Here is a 15,256-nt window from a genome sequence, read left to right as displayed (position 1 = left end):
TATAATTTTTTGCAGTGTTAAAGACTAGAGGGCTGGGGGTATAGCTCAGGGGTAGAACGTGTGGTTTGCATGGGTGCGTCCCTGGGTTCCATCCCTAGCACCATAAAACAAACAAATATTCTTCACTTCCAGGTCTCAGCACAAAACATAATGTAAAACATAATAAAGAAAAGCTAGAGCTTGATGAAACATGTTTTCCATGAATGAGAGAGAGAGAGAGACAGAGACAGAGACAGAGACACAGAGAGAGAGAGAGAGAGAGACAGAGAGAGAGAGAGAAAGCACTTATCTAGTTTGCTTCACTAAGAAGCAAAGTCATTTCCACTTAGGGACAAAGCTTAGAATAGGAGAAAGGGAGCTACTTGTGTCTCAGCTGCTGGAGTACCAGGTCTCCCCTGACCATCCACAAAGTCCTTGCCAGATGTGCAAATGTGAGTTCAAGCTATGTTTTCATGGACATTGTTAAACATTTGTAAGTGGCTTCACGCACTATGCAGTTGATTACCTGATCTGAGGTTCAGCAGTCAGGTGCAGAGCTGTAGCTTGCTTTCACTGTCACATGGCCACCTTTCTGTCCTACTCACTTTTCTCATTGTTGAGACAGAATGTCAACACTCAGATTTTAAGGAGAAAATGTTTGTTCAGGCTAAAGTGTATAGAGTTTCTACAGTCCTCTGGCTCCAAGGCAGGTGGCATGGCAGCTGGGGATTGCAGAGGAAACAGTCCATGGCAGGTCAGGCAGGAGGCAGCGAGCAGCAGCACGCTGTGAGCAGCAAGCTTTCCCACCTTCTTCTCCCCTTATATTTTAATATAAGACTATGGCTTGGTGCCACCTACACCTACAGTGAGGTTTCCCATTATCCACATCCAGAACTGTGTTAAACCAATCAGGGACTAATCTAATTATTGCACCTTGAATCCATGTTTATACATTGTTAATCTACGTTCACACAAGCTAGATCCAGCCACCTTAAAAACCCCTACCTTGGGCTGGTGAAATGGCTTAGTGGTCTAAAGCACCTACTTAGAACAAGCTTAGCAAAGCACAGGGACCGCGGTTCATTCCCCCAGCCCCACATGCCAGCCAGCCCTGCCCCCTGGTGGGCTGAGCTGGCCACACACACACACACACACACACACACACACACATAAATAAATAAAAAATTAAAAAAAAAAACCCTACCTATGAATGCATGATGCTTGGGGGAGTGAACTCAGGACCTTCATATTGTGCTACCTCCCACCCCCCTTTCCTTTGTTTCTTTGGTGACATGATCTCACTAAATTGCAAATCTCCTAGGCTGGGTTCAAATTTGTGATGCTTCTTCTAGGATTATATGTGAGCCACCATGCATAGCTCCCAATGCTTTATGATCTAAGCAGAGAGAAGAACAACAAATTGCTAGGGGAAATTTGTGTTGGAGTTACTCGAGTTAACTGCACCAGGCTACCCAAACCAGCCAGCTTCTGTTAGACCTGCAGCCAGGTAGGCCTCTTAGAGGGCCTGAGTTGACTTCAGTGTTCCTCCTCCTCCTCCTCCTCCTCCTCTTCCTCCTCCTTCTCCTTCTTGTTTTTCTTTCCTCCACTCTTCTTTGCTTCTCTTTCCACTTTTATTTTGTAGAATTTCTCTTTCTTTTTGATCAGCTTCTTCAGTTTTACACTAGTCCCTCCCCCTTATACTCTGAATATGCCCAAATTTAGAAAGAAGATTCAACTATGAAATGAGGAAGTTGAACCAGGCAGATAGACCTGGGAATCAGCAGAGTAAGAGATAAGTATAAAGATGGGGACCAAGAATCAGTGAAAAATAAAGAAAACCAATACCAAATATGCTAGCATTTGGCAATGTGTGTGACCATGTAGGGCTTAGAAATCAGCTTCACATTTATTATTTCCTTTGGTTTCATGTTAATAATATGAAAGAGGCAGGTTACAAAGCTTAACTTCTGGGCTTTTAGGAAATGGAAGGTTCTGGAAGGGAAAGGATTCTTTCCAGGCCATGTGGCTAGAAAGGCAGCAAGGCCCCCTCTTCTGGACTCAAGTCCCCTCTTCTCTCATAGCTGTGTCATGGTGGACTCTGAAGGGCTCCTCTCTGGACACCTTTCCTTATAGCAAGTTCTGCACTCCACCATGCTGGTCCTTGGCCAGTGAAGTGAATGTGTTGGTAGTCAGGTGGGATCAGCGCAGCAGGTCCCCACAGGAAACCATCGTGGACGATGAGAGGCCTTACCAAGTGTTGCCTTAGAGAAGGCTGCAGCTCAGGAAGAGGTGTGCAGCTGTGTAGTAGCTTCAGGGGTCCTCACATCCATTGTGCTTAGCCACGGTAGCTGCTGTCATACTTTAGGGGCCACTCTTAGTGGTCTGATCTCAAAACTTCCCCAAGACAACCTCGCCGAGTCCTCATTCAGTGCGAGTCCAAGAAGACCTGGGTATCCAGAGTCTGGTGCCACAGGAGGAAAGTTGAAAATACTAGGGTTCAGCCCTAAGAGTGTGCAAGAAAGAATCAAATGCCACTGGAAGGGGAGCTGGGGAACAGAGCGGCGGGACATGGAATTAAATCAGTGACCCAGCCTTAGCGGTGGGAGGAAGAAATTCAGAGGTGGCCCCAGTCAAGATGGAAGCCAAAGGAGGTCAGGAGTCAGGTCACCACAGCAGGGGGGCCCGGGGAGCCAGCAGAAGGCAGCCAGCTGGGCAAGGGGTGCCTTGGGGAAATTTGAAATTTTGCTACCATTTGTGTTAAAAAAAAAAAAGAAGAAAATAGTGTGTGTGTGTGTGTGTGTGTGTGTGTGTGTATGTGTGTGTATGCACACATAGGGCTCCTCTGGAAGGCAGCAGAAATAGCAGTTACCTTGGAGGAAGGAAATTGAGTAATAGGGGAAAGAGTGGCAGGGAGACTTTGCCTCTGAGCTCAGCACCATGTGCACCACATGTCACCTGCTCCAAAACTGTAATTAAAGCAAGCTAAATACCAAGCACTCAGGCTACAGGTGTGAAGATGCAGAGGGCCTTGGAAGTCACACTTCAGCTGCACAGATTGGCGCACTAAACGATACGATAAAGGATATTTCCAAGTTTGTAAAACTAATAAGGTGCAGAGGTATGAGAAGAGTTCCTGTTTATTGTTTGATACCAGTGCTTAAAGGAATCAGCTTTGAAGCCCTGCACATCAGTAGCCTGCCTGCCTGCCTTTCTTCCTCTTTCTTTCTTTCTCACTTGCTTACTTACTTTTTCTTTCTTCTCCTCTTCCTCCTTCTTCCTCTCTCTGTCTGTCTCTCTGTCTCTCTCTGTGTCTCTCTGTCTCTGTCTCATCTCGTCTCGTCTCGTCTCGTCTCATCTCGTCTCGTCTCCTCTCCTCTCCTCTCCTCTCCTCCCCTCTCCTCTCCTCTCCTCTCCTCTATTCTTCTCTCCTCTCACAATGTTTCCAAATCTGATCTGGAACTCCTTGGCTCAACTGCACACCAGACAAAGATGCTTAAGATTAACATTCTTTATTGATCAAATGAAAATCATGAAGTCATCATGAAGAGTAAATTCAATAGGGGCCAGGGAAATAGTTTAGTAGGATAAGCACTTGCCTGGCAAATGCAAGGGCCCGAGTTCAATCCCCAGTTCCAACAAAAAAGAGAGAGCAAATTTGATAATGCGTGTTCATCCTAGTGCCTAGCACATAGTCAAGCATTCTGTCAATGGTAGTTGTTTTTTCTTTTTGAGCCTTTCATGGAGTTGAACTTGGCTGGAGAAGGGGGCTGAGGGAAGCTGTCATAGGAGTCACTGGAAATAAAGGCTTGTAGGATACAGAGAAAACACACACACACACACACACACAGAGAGAGAGAGAGAGAGAGAGAGAGAGTCCTGGATCCTCACTTATTTAAAGAGATACTAGAGAATCTGAGAGGGCAAATGGTGCTCAGTGTAGAAAGCACACAGGAAGGTGTGTATGTGAGGATGTGTATCATGAGAGAGTTTCCGGCCCTTTTAACTCCACAATGCTCCAGGGCCACCTCTGACCCGCACTGTCTCCTGCTGAAAAGTGACCATGCACAAGCCAGGACCATCTGGGGACACGTCTTTCCTTCCCGCTTCCATTCCCATGGCCAGCGTGCCCTCAGCATTCCTGAGAGCTGAGTTCTCCGCCTCTTTTCCTTTTCTTGGGGCTGTGGGTTGGGTAGGACTCAGTGTTCTACTGGGAACTCAATCCACTTCCCTTTGAGGTGTGTAAAAGAGGTCTCTTTCTGGGGGTGGCACCTCAGCAAAAGCCCCAATTCACTCATTACCCCTCCCCCACCATGCCAGGAAGAAATCTAGAGGCGGAGCATGGGGTCCCCTCTTGGGGTCCTCCCCAACTTCATGGTGGTCAGGCCCTCACTGCTCCCAAACTGAGGGAAAACAGAGTGAGTTTAAAAGCTCAGGTTCCGGAGCTAACTGAGTCCAAATCTTCACTCTGCCAAGTAAGTTCTGTGACCTAGGGTGAGTTGTGGGAATTTTTGTCTCAGTGTCCATCTGAAAAAATAGTGGGGACAAAATGAGATCATCTAAACGCAGGGAACCGATTAAAAGCTGAGTGTCCTGATGGTGTGTGTGGCGAATGCTGCCACCAAGTATCATCCAATCAAAGGCAGGCGGCCTGACAAAATGAAGACAATCGTCCTCATCAGTCTTGTTCCTGGATCTGGCACCGTGAAACTCTGGCTTCCCCCAAAGTCAGAATGGTCATGATAAGCAAGCACTCTGAGTACACTCAGGCCACCAAGACAGCCTGGACAGTTAAGGTAAACACACTCAGGAAGGAGGCCTTCCAGAACTGTCTTAGAAAGTGGCGAACTTTGGGATACGTGTGTTCAAAGCAAGAGGGAGGACTTTGAGGGATAAGTGGCAATGTGTCTTTTAGTGTAATAAACTTTTAAAAAACCCACTCTTAAACATTTACCACATTGTTCAGTCAAACCCTGTACAAGTGAAGAATTCAGGAAGTTATGCTGTGCAGTTTGTGATCGGTTCCTGGGTGCTGTTTCTCTGCGTGGTTACTGAATCGACTGCTGATGCTGCGGGACTCTGAAGTGTGACACCAACTGTGACACTGGGAATGATTAGATGGTGTCATTCGTAGTCGCTCAGCTTCCAGGACCAGATACCCCAGGCCATGTGGCTTGAACAGCACATGGACTTCTTATAGTTCTGGAAACTGAAAAGCTCAAAATCAAGGTGCTGGCTGAGCCAGCATCTGGCTAGGGCCCTCCTGGCTGTGTCCTCACACCTTGGGGACACTTGCTCATCTCTATCTCTTCTGTTCAGGGTACCAACCCCATCACAGGATCTAAGCCCGATCCTGGCCCAAGGCCCCACCCCACATCCTATTCAATGCGGTCACTTTGAGGACTAGATCCGAACACATGAGTGGGGGACAGGCATAGAGATTCAGTCCCTGGCAGCAACCAAACTAGTGTTTTTATTCCTTTAACCCAAACCAAAGGAAGTTGCTGTCTTGCAATCACAGAGGACAATAGAATGTGGACACCCCTTTCCCCGCCCAGGCCTAACCTGTGCCAAGTGTGGCTTAAAGCTGTTAACTTCTCCTTTCACCTTGCCCCTCACACCTTAGGAAGAACTTCTACCCATGTTGTCACCTTTGCTGTCCTTTCCTAGGACGTAGGTGGCATTTAATGTGTGTATTGTTGTAATGGTAAAGTAAACTTTTCAAAGGAAGATTCCCTTAGAGAATAAGAAAGAGCAAGCAACATAATTAAACACCCAGTGGGTCCCCATCTCTACGGAAGGAACCCCAACCTCCCTCGCCATAACCACAGTCCAGCCAGGGAAGGGAAGGGTTTTTCCAGTGGTTATCAGGCCGGTGGTTCTTTCCTATCCTGCAGTGAGCTACACCACGGGCTTTTATGACATCTGAGGTTCAGACAGAACAACTGTGCTCACATCTTGATAGTACGGCCAGTTCCACAGAAGTGTTGTAAAAAATATTGCTGGAGCTTTCTTATTCCCCAAGGAAATCCTGCTTTGAAAAGTCCACTTTGCCAATGCTATATACACTGTATTTTATTTTGAATCTAGGAGAATTTGTCATATATCTCAGTGGCTGATTCAGTGTTCTAGAGAGTGTGAGACTCAACACTGAAACCTAAGTTGTTACTCTGAGATTGAAGAATTCTTTTCCATTTATTCAAAACAAGAACACAAGGAGTAGGGATGCAGGTCAGTGCTAGGGGGCTTGTCTAGCATGCCTGGGTTCAACTCTAGCACCAAAAAACCAAAACAACAAGACAGAACAGGCACACAGGGTACATTCCCTTGCTTCTGTTTTATTTATTTGTTTGAGTCTGGACGTCTTGAGTGTGCTGGGCAACTGTCTCAGGCACTTGCTTTGTGCCGTAGACCCAATACCTGATGCCCACAGCTTACAGAAGAGAGCGGTTTGTTTGGGCTCATGGTTTCCACAGTTGCCTGGCTCCTCTGGAGATGCAGGACAGCAGAGGGCCCAGGAGAGGAAAAATGCTGTGCCCAGGCAGCCTAAAAGCATTGAGGGGGGCGCAGAATCTAGCCAAGGATACAGCCTTCCAGGTCATGCCCGAGACCCAGCAAGGCCTGGCTCCTGACCGGGCACTCAACTTTGAACTCACCCATGGGTGAATGAACCTTTGAGGACAACAGCCTGATCCAGTCACCTTCCAAACACATGGAGCTATTGTGGGACATTTTAAATCTGAGCTTTAAGACCAAGTCAGTCATCTACCACTGAGCTGCGCCCTCAGCTCCATTCCTTTACATCAGAATGTGTTACGTGGCATAAACTTCACTTTTAGAAAGTATAATTTAAATTCATTCAGAAATTTTGTGAAAGCATCATGATGTCCTATGGGAATGTCACACAGTGTGGCTTGGGGGATTGCCCTTGACACAGCAGAGCTTGTGATCCTGCCTTCTTAAGTGTCCCAAGAATGTGGTCAAGGCCAACCTGCCTGCCCTGGGGGAGCTTTGCCTCTATGTTTCGCTTCCATGCTGAGTATTTTCCTGGCTTGAGTTCCCCTTGTGTTCAATCAATGTGCATGTCACACTGAACTGCAATACCAAGTACAGAGGATTAAGCTTATCAGTGCATGCATCTCGGACAGATTTCGAAATCACTGGGACCATAACGTACGAGCTTTGTCTCCATGGCAATTTCATTTTCACGTGTGTTCCTACAGGTAGTGGTCAAGACTCAGAAGAGTCAGAAGATGGTACCCAGGAACATAACAAAACCAGTGAAGAGACTATATCAAGCACAATTACTGCGGTGACCCCGGAAGTATTTCTTGCAGAAACAAATTCTACCCACCTTGGAGAGGACTCAGATCAGTTAGAGTTTACGCTCATGGTGCTGATCCCACTGATTTTATTGGGCGTCGTACTGGTATCGCTGACACTCCTTGCAGCATACTATAAAAGAAAGAGAAATAAACAAGGTAAGGATTGAGTGTATGCCACTTTCAGAAAATCGCCTTATACATTAATGAATAATCATAAAATAAGGATCCTGTTTTTCTTCTACACAGAGTCTTCTAGCCAAGGATCTCAAAGTGCTTTACAGACATGTGAGTATTGTCCTGACATCGCTTAGAATTGGAGAACACTAGGGCAGTGAAGGTTTTTATTTTGTGGTACTGGGGATTGAACTCAGGACCCTATGCTTGCCAGGCAGGTGCTTATTCTACTGAGCTATCTCCCTAGCCCTGGGAAGTGATGTTTTTGTAAATTAAGCAAAAATAATTGTAAAAAGTACTAAGTGATGAATTATATATTTCAATGAAATTTCCATAAGATAATAATGTGATAATAATACATTTCTTTTTTTAAAGTAATGTTTTAGCTTATATGAAAATATAGTTTGGCCTATATACAAATTTAAAGTATACTTCTGCAATCTCTCTAAGTAATCTGGATAAGTTGTCTTGGTTACTGGCCTCCTCACCAGGCACAATGCCCAGTGCGCGCAATTTGAAGGAGAGGTTTACCTTGGCTCACAGTTTCAGCCCATCGTTGGCTGGCTCCAGGGAGGTCAGCATGCTGGAAGGGCTTGGCCAAGAATTGCTGCTCGCAACATGGTGGACAGGAGGCAGGGAGCAAAGGGAGGAGCAAGGGAGGGGGATGAACCCTTCCAGGCCACACCTTAATGACCACCTCTTCCTACCAGGCCAGGGTCTTTATATGTAGCCATTGACTCATCCATGGACTAATCAGCCTCTGAGGATAGGGGCCCCAGGAACCAATCACTTCCCCAAAGGGTCACCTAGGGGTGCATGAGGTTTGGGGGACATCTAGATATAAACCATAATCTTGACTAAGAGACCAGTGTCGCACGTCCCCTGTATGCAGAAAGGTCGGGCTGGTGCCACTGGATCAGCCTGGGGTTGTGATTGGTCCAGCATGGGTGTCCATCCCTCGCCCCCCACATCCCGATGCGATCTGGAGAATGGCCAAGAGAAACAGTATTCTTGTTCCCATCACAACCATGCCACCTTTCATGAGGAAATTCCTAATGGGATGGAGATTACTGATACCAATCCTGAACCAAAATAAAAAATTCCCAAGATTAGATGTTCATTCTGAGAGTACATTATGTTTTGTTCTGCAAATGAGTTTTTCTTTTTCTTCCTTCTATTTATTTATTTTTGGTATCTCTTTGTCTTTTTAACTTTTTTTTGAGACAGTGTATTGGTATATTGCTTATGCTGGCCTCAAACTCCTGGGCTCAGTGATCCTTCTGCCTCAGCCTTCCCCATGGCTCCTCCTCCTCCCTCCTCCTTTCCCCTTCCTCCCTTCCTCCTCTCCCTGCCTTCCTCTCCTCCTTTTCTTGCCCTAGGGGAAAGTAAAAATTTCCTGCCCCAGACTCCCAAACAGTCAAGGGAAGGGGGCTGGGAAGGTTGAGGTGTCCAGTTAGAGAGTCCTGCCCTTCTGTTTTACAACCAGAAATGGATTTTCCTCTGAACTTTCCTGTGAAAGTCCCTGTTGGGAAGCCACCAATGTGCATAAAGGGGCCTCATCTGCAGACAGGGCCCATGTGCCTGGCACCGTGGCCCCTGGGAGCATGGCTTCCCTTGTGGACGCCTCTGTGTTGGAAGATGCTACCTCCTCTGCTTCACAAAGCGCCACCCTGCCCTTCAGCACCCAGGCCTAAGGAGTGCTGTGAGGTCCTGGCTGATCATTCCTTGGGTAATATTCCTCACAGCCTCTTCCTCCTGTGCTATCACAGCTTTGTCTTTCTTACCTTATTATGTTCTCTTTAACAGCCCAAAGAATCACAAACTTGTCCTACTTATTCTGTTTGGCATTGTGGCATGAAGGTTCGGAGTTTGGACTCCAGAACCAAACATACTATATGGCTACCTTTTGTGTTCTTTAGCTCTATGACTTCCATGACTCAGTGTCCTCATCTGTAAAACTGGAAAAATCCAGTACCTTCCCCATAGAATATGAAAATCATAAATAAAAATATATAGATTTCTCTCTATACATGTATATCTTGGTTTGCAAGCAAAGTTCATTGCAGAAACATGCTTATAATCTGAAGCACTTGTATATCAAAGGCATTTTCCCAAACAAAAGAAACTCAGATGATTCATTCCACAATCCCCAAATATTCATATAAAATGATTACAAAAATGTATTACAATGTTTTGTAATATAATACAAAATAACAAGGATCATAAAAATAAAGGAAAGTAGCCTGCACGCTGAAATTCTTCGTGGCTAGTGGGAGGGAGACAGGAGGGAGGAGGGCCATTGTGTGGGAGCCCTTGGGAGTCGCTGCTGTCCATTGGCTCAGGGGAATCATTTCTTTCGATGCAGTTTTAACAAGGAATCTACCAGTGACACCTGCTTTGCCTCCTTTTGAAGATTTCATGGAAATGTGAATGTAATTGCAGTGTTGTCACACAGATCCATCCCTTGCTCTGTACAGCCTCATTTGGGTGGCACGTTTCTAAAAAGATTTTTTACCATTTCCCACATTTTACACATCGCGTTTGAAGTGAGGGCTCCTCGGCCTTCTCCTCCTCCTCCTGTGCAGGTGAGATCTCTATAACCTCTTGCTGTTGGAGACAGTCACCCATGATCAGGTGTGTGTGTGTGTGTGTGTGTGTGTGCGCGCGCGTGTGCTGAGGGGAGTCTTTTGGCTCACTTGGGATCATGCCGTCTGGAGTCATGTGCTACTCCTATTAGAAGACATCACATGTTTATTAAGTTAAAATGTATTAAAAGTATTTGCTCATCTTGCAGAGCACTCAGAACAAGTACCTACCACCCAATGTGTGTGTGTGTGTGTGTGTGTGTGTGTATCTCACATATGTCTTATCCACCATATATACCTCACATATATCATACATGCCAATACACCTAACATATACCATCTCTACCATGGATGCATACCCAACCTTATCTATATATCTATCTAAAACTGGAAAACATAATGCCGGGCCCAGTAAGAGCACAAGTGCTCGCTTCTCACGATCTCCTTACTACATAATGCCTAGCCTAACATGTACTAGCTGATTGATACAAGTTTATTCAATAAATGAGCTAAGGAAAGAATGCTAGGATTTTATCACAAAGAACATCTGTTCCTCTCGGAGATAAAAAAATGAATTTGTGCATTAGCCTCATTCCAAGTTGGTACATTGTGCTTGAGTTTAAACATGCCTCGATTTAAGAAAGTGCAACAGAGAACACTTACAGTTTCCAAGACGGTCACTCATCGCGAAATGTTTCTGACGGAGCGCGTTCGTCTGATCTTTTCTCTGCTGGCTGTTGCTTTTCTGCAGATACAGGTAACACCTCCCAAGCCGAACGCTGGAGGGCGGGCAACCACGTCCCGTTGCTGCGCACGCGTTCATATTGAACGTTGCGACGCAAGTCTATAAAAGCAGAATACATGCGTGAAATTTATGTACTCCCCCCCCCCCGTAAAAATAAAAGTGTCACCTTGCATCAGGCAGAGCAGCGTTTGGGGACGTTCCGGAGGAAAGCTCAGTGAGAGGGCGCGGGTATCTGCATCCTTTACGCCCTGGGAAATCAGGAACAGGTCTGCTCTTTCTCCGTGCGGCAGAGTCCCACCCCTCCGAAGAGAAATCTTCAACTCTGGCAGTGGGGTGTACTGGAGTGGCATTTTGAGAAAGGATCCTCAGTTTGGTTGGAAGTTCTTTTCTTCATTTCTTTTTGGCTGGGGCTGGACCCCTGGGCCCCCACGTGCTGAGTGTGACCTCCCCCACCAGCTACAGTCACCCCTAATCGCCTTCTCTCTCTGGCTTGTCTGGTTTATGTGCTGGAAAAGGGAAGCATGCTGTCGTTTACGTTCTGCTATCATTCTTCCTCGACCTGCAGGCACTAAATGTGTAGCTGTTGCTATTTAACATTTAATAAGCGTCTCGTGTGCTGGGTGTCTGAGCGCTGCAGCGAAAACAGCTGGCAGGAAACCATTGCTTCAAGCAGACGGCGGCTACACGATGCCTGGCTCTGCTCCGGAAGTCTCCCAGGAAAGAGGATCTTGTGCTCACTGCTCAGGAGGGAAACAAGATAAGAAGGCCAGAGCCTTCCAGGCTCCTGCGCCCCCAGCCCCCACTGGCCAAGCCCACCTTGGGCTGCGCAGGAGGAGAGGCGCTGAGGGTGCAATCAGGGTAAGGGGTGCAGTGCAGGAGCTAGCAAGGAGGATAGAAATGGTCCTAGAAGGGGCAACGTGGGGTCAGGGACAGGGGGCTGCCCAGGAGGGGGCTGCCCAGGGTGGCCTTGGCCTCCTGGTTGCAAGAAGAGTTGGTGCCTGTTAATAAAGAGCTGCAGGCATAACATGGAACAGGTATTTTTCATCAAGTATTGAACTTTAAGTCCTTACAGAATATGATAAAAAACTTTTAAAAGTTAGAATATATTTTAAAAATAGGCATAAAGAATTATATACTTCTTATGTTTACACATAAGTCCAAAAATCTAACCATATACAACCTTGAAGCAGGACAGTCCCACAATATTCCTTTTCCTGTCTCTTGCTTTCATTCACCACCCCCTTCTTTTTGAACAACCATCTACCCGAGAGACAGCAATCTGAGGTGCAGGATCTCAGGATAAATCCTGAGAGGATTTCACTGACTTTATCAGACCCAAAAGCTACAACTCTTGTTGCATAGGTCCTGCTTTACCTTGGTCTTAACCATCCAGCAGAAAAGTATAAAAACGAAATATAAGAAGTAAAGCCATGTTGTTATGTTGAGCTGTAGGGGACTCAGGTCAACAATTTCTGACATTGCCAGTGAAGCGGAAGCCCCAATACTATTATGGGCTACTGGACTCTTTTAGAATATTTTGCTGTTTACACACCTATAATATTCAAATAATGAAACTTAACAAAAAAAGGGGATACAGATGAATGTCCATTTTGTATCTGCGTATTCAAAGTGGTTAGGATAGATATATAGTTACATTCTCTTAATGAATAGAGGGATTTGTTCTAATAGCGTTTGTAAATAGGATATCATGTCCACATCTTGTACAGCAAATAACCACTAGGAAGAATGTATGCAATGTGTTAATTATTGAAACTGTCCTATCAATTTGGTTTGAAACTGTCTCATTGCTATTTGTTTTTCAACAAAATTATGGAGAAAAACAAAAAACAAAACAAAAAAAAAAGAGCTGCAGGGCAGGTGGAGCTGCTGGCAGGGCCTGCTGGGGGGGGGGGGACAAGTAATTGGCCTCCCTCCTGGTTTAATGCTCTGCTCCTGTGCGCTCTCCCAGATGTTTTTCTGTTGCCATGGCGGCTGGGGCAGGGGTAATGGTGGTGGAGCAGGGACGGAGAGGCCAGGGAAGGCTTTCTGCTCTCTTTTAATACCCATTACAGGTGCTTCCCTTTTTTGGGTGCATCTGGAGCACTTTGGTAATGGGTTTTTTAACTTTTCCTTCATCTTCACCCAGGCTGGCTTTCACTCACCTCCAAGCTTAGTGGCAACTCAGAGTATGAAGATAAACCTGTATCCCAAGCGTGGGGCTGGGAAGCCATTTGCTCGCACAGAAATTAGTGTGTCTGTGTGTGTGTGGGGGGGGGGAATGAAACTGGGGAGAAGACAAGGAGGAGGAAAGTGTGATGAGACAAAGGGTTCTTCACGGGTCGCTTGTTGGGAGGCTCACTTGTATAGGAGTCATATTGACTGTAAAACCCTTTAAGGAAATAGCTCGCAAATTCTGGATTTAAAGTATGTATGTAACAATATATAAAATGGAGATTCTCTCCCCAGGCTAATTTTTGAGGAGCGAGGCATCTGCAGGAAGCTTTAGATTCTTACTGGGGGGCGAGGGAGAGGACATAACGGGCATAACCATGGGAGGCCTGCAGAGACAGCAGGAAGCTCCCATCTGTGCCTGGCTTTCCTGGGCTAGCGCTGCCGTTGGGCCTTGCCAGTCTGCAAGAAGTTACAGCAGGCTGTGCTGCCAGGTGCTGCTGGCTCTGGTCCCTTGCCAGGGACCTGGTGGCCCGCACTGTCTGGGATCGTGGCTGGTGGACATCTGCAGAGTGGTTTGCTTTCCAGGCCTTTTTGTATCGTAAGGGGTGCGCTGGCTATGCTGTCCACTTGCTTGATGCTGCTGTTCCATTTCTCGGGGTTTATGGGTCCCCCTGCCAAATAAAACAGCTTACTGGGCTCTGATTCTTGCCACATGTTCATTTGGAATCTCGTCTGCATGAGAGCCAGTTTGTAAAGTGTCACCTGCCTCTCACCCCAGTCAGCAGCAAGCAAAAGCAGACATGCCGGAAGCCGGACTGCTGTGGTAGCTCTAAGCCCAGAAGCTCGGGCAGGAAGTTTTCTCCAGGGCTGAGCGAACACGACAAAGACCTAGTCATTCACTCGATAAATACTTGCTAGGCATTTGTCAGGCCTGGCCCTGGTAAGATGGGCGCTCCGAGGCCACAGTGAACAAGACAGAGCGGGGCCTGCCCTTGGGGAGCCTTGGTTCGGTTTAACAGGAGAGAGAGACGAAGCAGGATCCATGGGTGGACTGGTCCAGGAGATGCTGTGACCAGTGCAGGGAAGAAAGGCAGACGGGGGGCTGGGGAGGGGACCGCAGGAAAGCCAGGCCTTGCTCAGCAGAGGGGCAGGACTCCTTGGGGGCAGAGTACCGAAACTGAGGCCAGGAGGACAGGGGACCCAGCCGTTCAGAAAACCAAGATAGAGGAGGCGCTCAGATGGACTGTCCCAGGTGGAAGAGCCCGCCTGCTAGTCCAGGGCAGGGGACAGTGGCAGAGCGTGGTATTTCGTTGGGGAGGGGTGTCAAGGAGTAAAGTCTCTTGCCTAACTCTTCTCCCTTTTACAAATGTTTTCCTCTTCACATTGATGTAAATAAATAAATAAATAAATAAATAAATAAGAGCCTACATCTGACCGAAAGGGAACAGTCCCAACACTGCCCGCATCCAACAGAAAACAGATTTTGCACCACTAGGACCTCACTTCAATATGGCGGCCAGTGCTTGTTTGACTTCAAGGTTAATTAATACCCCCTTCAAAACATAACAAAGTCATTTCATTTGCTTTATAAAAGGACTTGCCAGCTGTTGTTAAAATAAGTTGTTGCACATGGACAAAACTAACATGTTCTTTATAATTATTCCCTTTTAGGTGAACTGGGCGGTGAAAACCTCAAAGTGTAAGTTGTCTCCAGTGATTCCAATCGAGCTCTCTGGGGGCCTTGCAGTTTGGGAGAAGGTGGGGGTTGGGCCTTTGCCCGCATCTCTGCCCTGACCCCTGGCTGGCCCTCCTGCTTCTGTCCCATGTCCTGGAAGGAGCAGATGTGTCTGGGTCTCCAAACCTTATCAGGTGGTCTCTGCTCTTTGGAGGAGGGACAGTAGCTATTCTCCTTTCACCCACTCAGAGGAGAATGCAGGGTAGTTACACGTGCTGGCCCTGGGTGCGGGTCAAGGCTGTTGGTTGTCTGTTCTCAGTAAGCATCCGTCAGCAAGGGAAGCTGGTGTTCCAGAGGAGAGCCCTGAGAGAGGCAGAGGGCTTCAACCTGCAAAAGGGACGCACTTGGGTGGAAAGGATGGAAGGTAGAGTAGAGAGGGAAGGAGGGAGGGAGGGAGGGAAGGAGGGAAGAATCGAGGTATCGAGGTTAGGAGAGGAGGAGGAAAGGGGTGAGGGCAGGCAGGTAAGGAGAAGAAAGGGTGGGGAGGGGAGGAAGAGAGAAAGAGAGTGAGAGAAGAAGAAGAAGAAGAAGAAGAAGAAGAAGA

General features: G+C 46.9%; 1 protein-coding gene across 2 annotated transcripts in view; it reads left to right on the top strand.

Annotated features, from left to right (window-relative positions):
• Positions 1-15,256, top strand: part of Tmem154 (transmembrane protein 154) — a 51,550-nt gene that overhangs the window by 19,436 nt on the left and 16,858 nt on the right. For both annotated transcript variants that reach the window (XM_023723701.1, XM_023723700.1), the window contains exons 2-4: positions 7,200-7,457; positions 7,548-7,586; positions 14,649-14,676. In XM_023723701.1, the coding sequence (XP_023579469.1) occupies positions 7,200-7,457; positions 7,548-7,586; positions 14,649-14,676 (325 nt within the window). The remainder of the gene's footprint in view (positions 1-7,199; positions 7,458-7,547; positions 7,587-14,648; positions 14,677-15,256) is intronic.

The sequence above is a fragment of the Octodon degus genome, unplaced genomic scaffold (genome assembly GCF_000260255.1).
Source record: "Octodon degus isolate 3935 unplaced genomic scaffold, OctDeg1.0 scaffold00101, whole genome shotgun sequence".
In the NCBI taxonomy this organism is placed as follows: domain Eukaryota; kingdom Metazoa; phylum Chordata; class Mammalia; order Rodentia; family Octodontidae; genus Octodon; species Octodon degus.
Note: the sequence above shows the minus strand (reverse complement) of the source record. Positions and strands in the feature narration are given on the sequence as shown.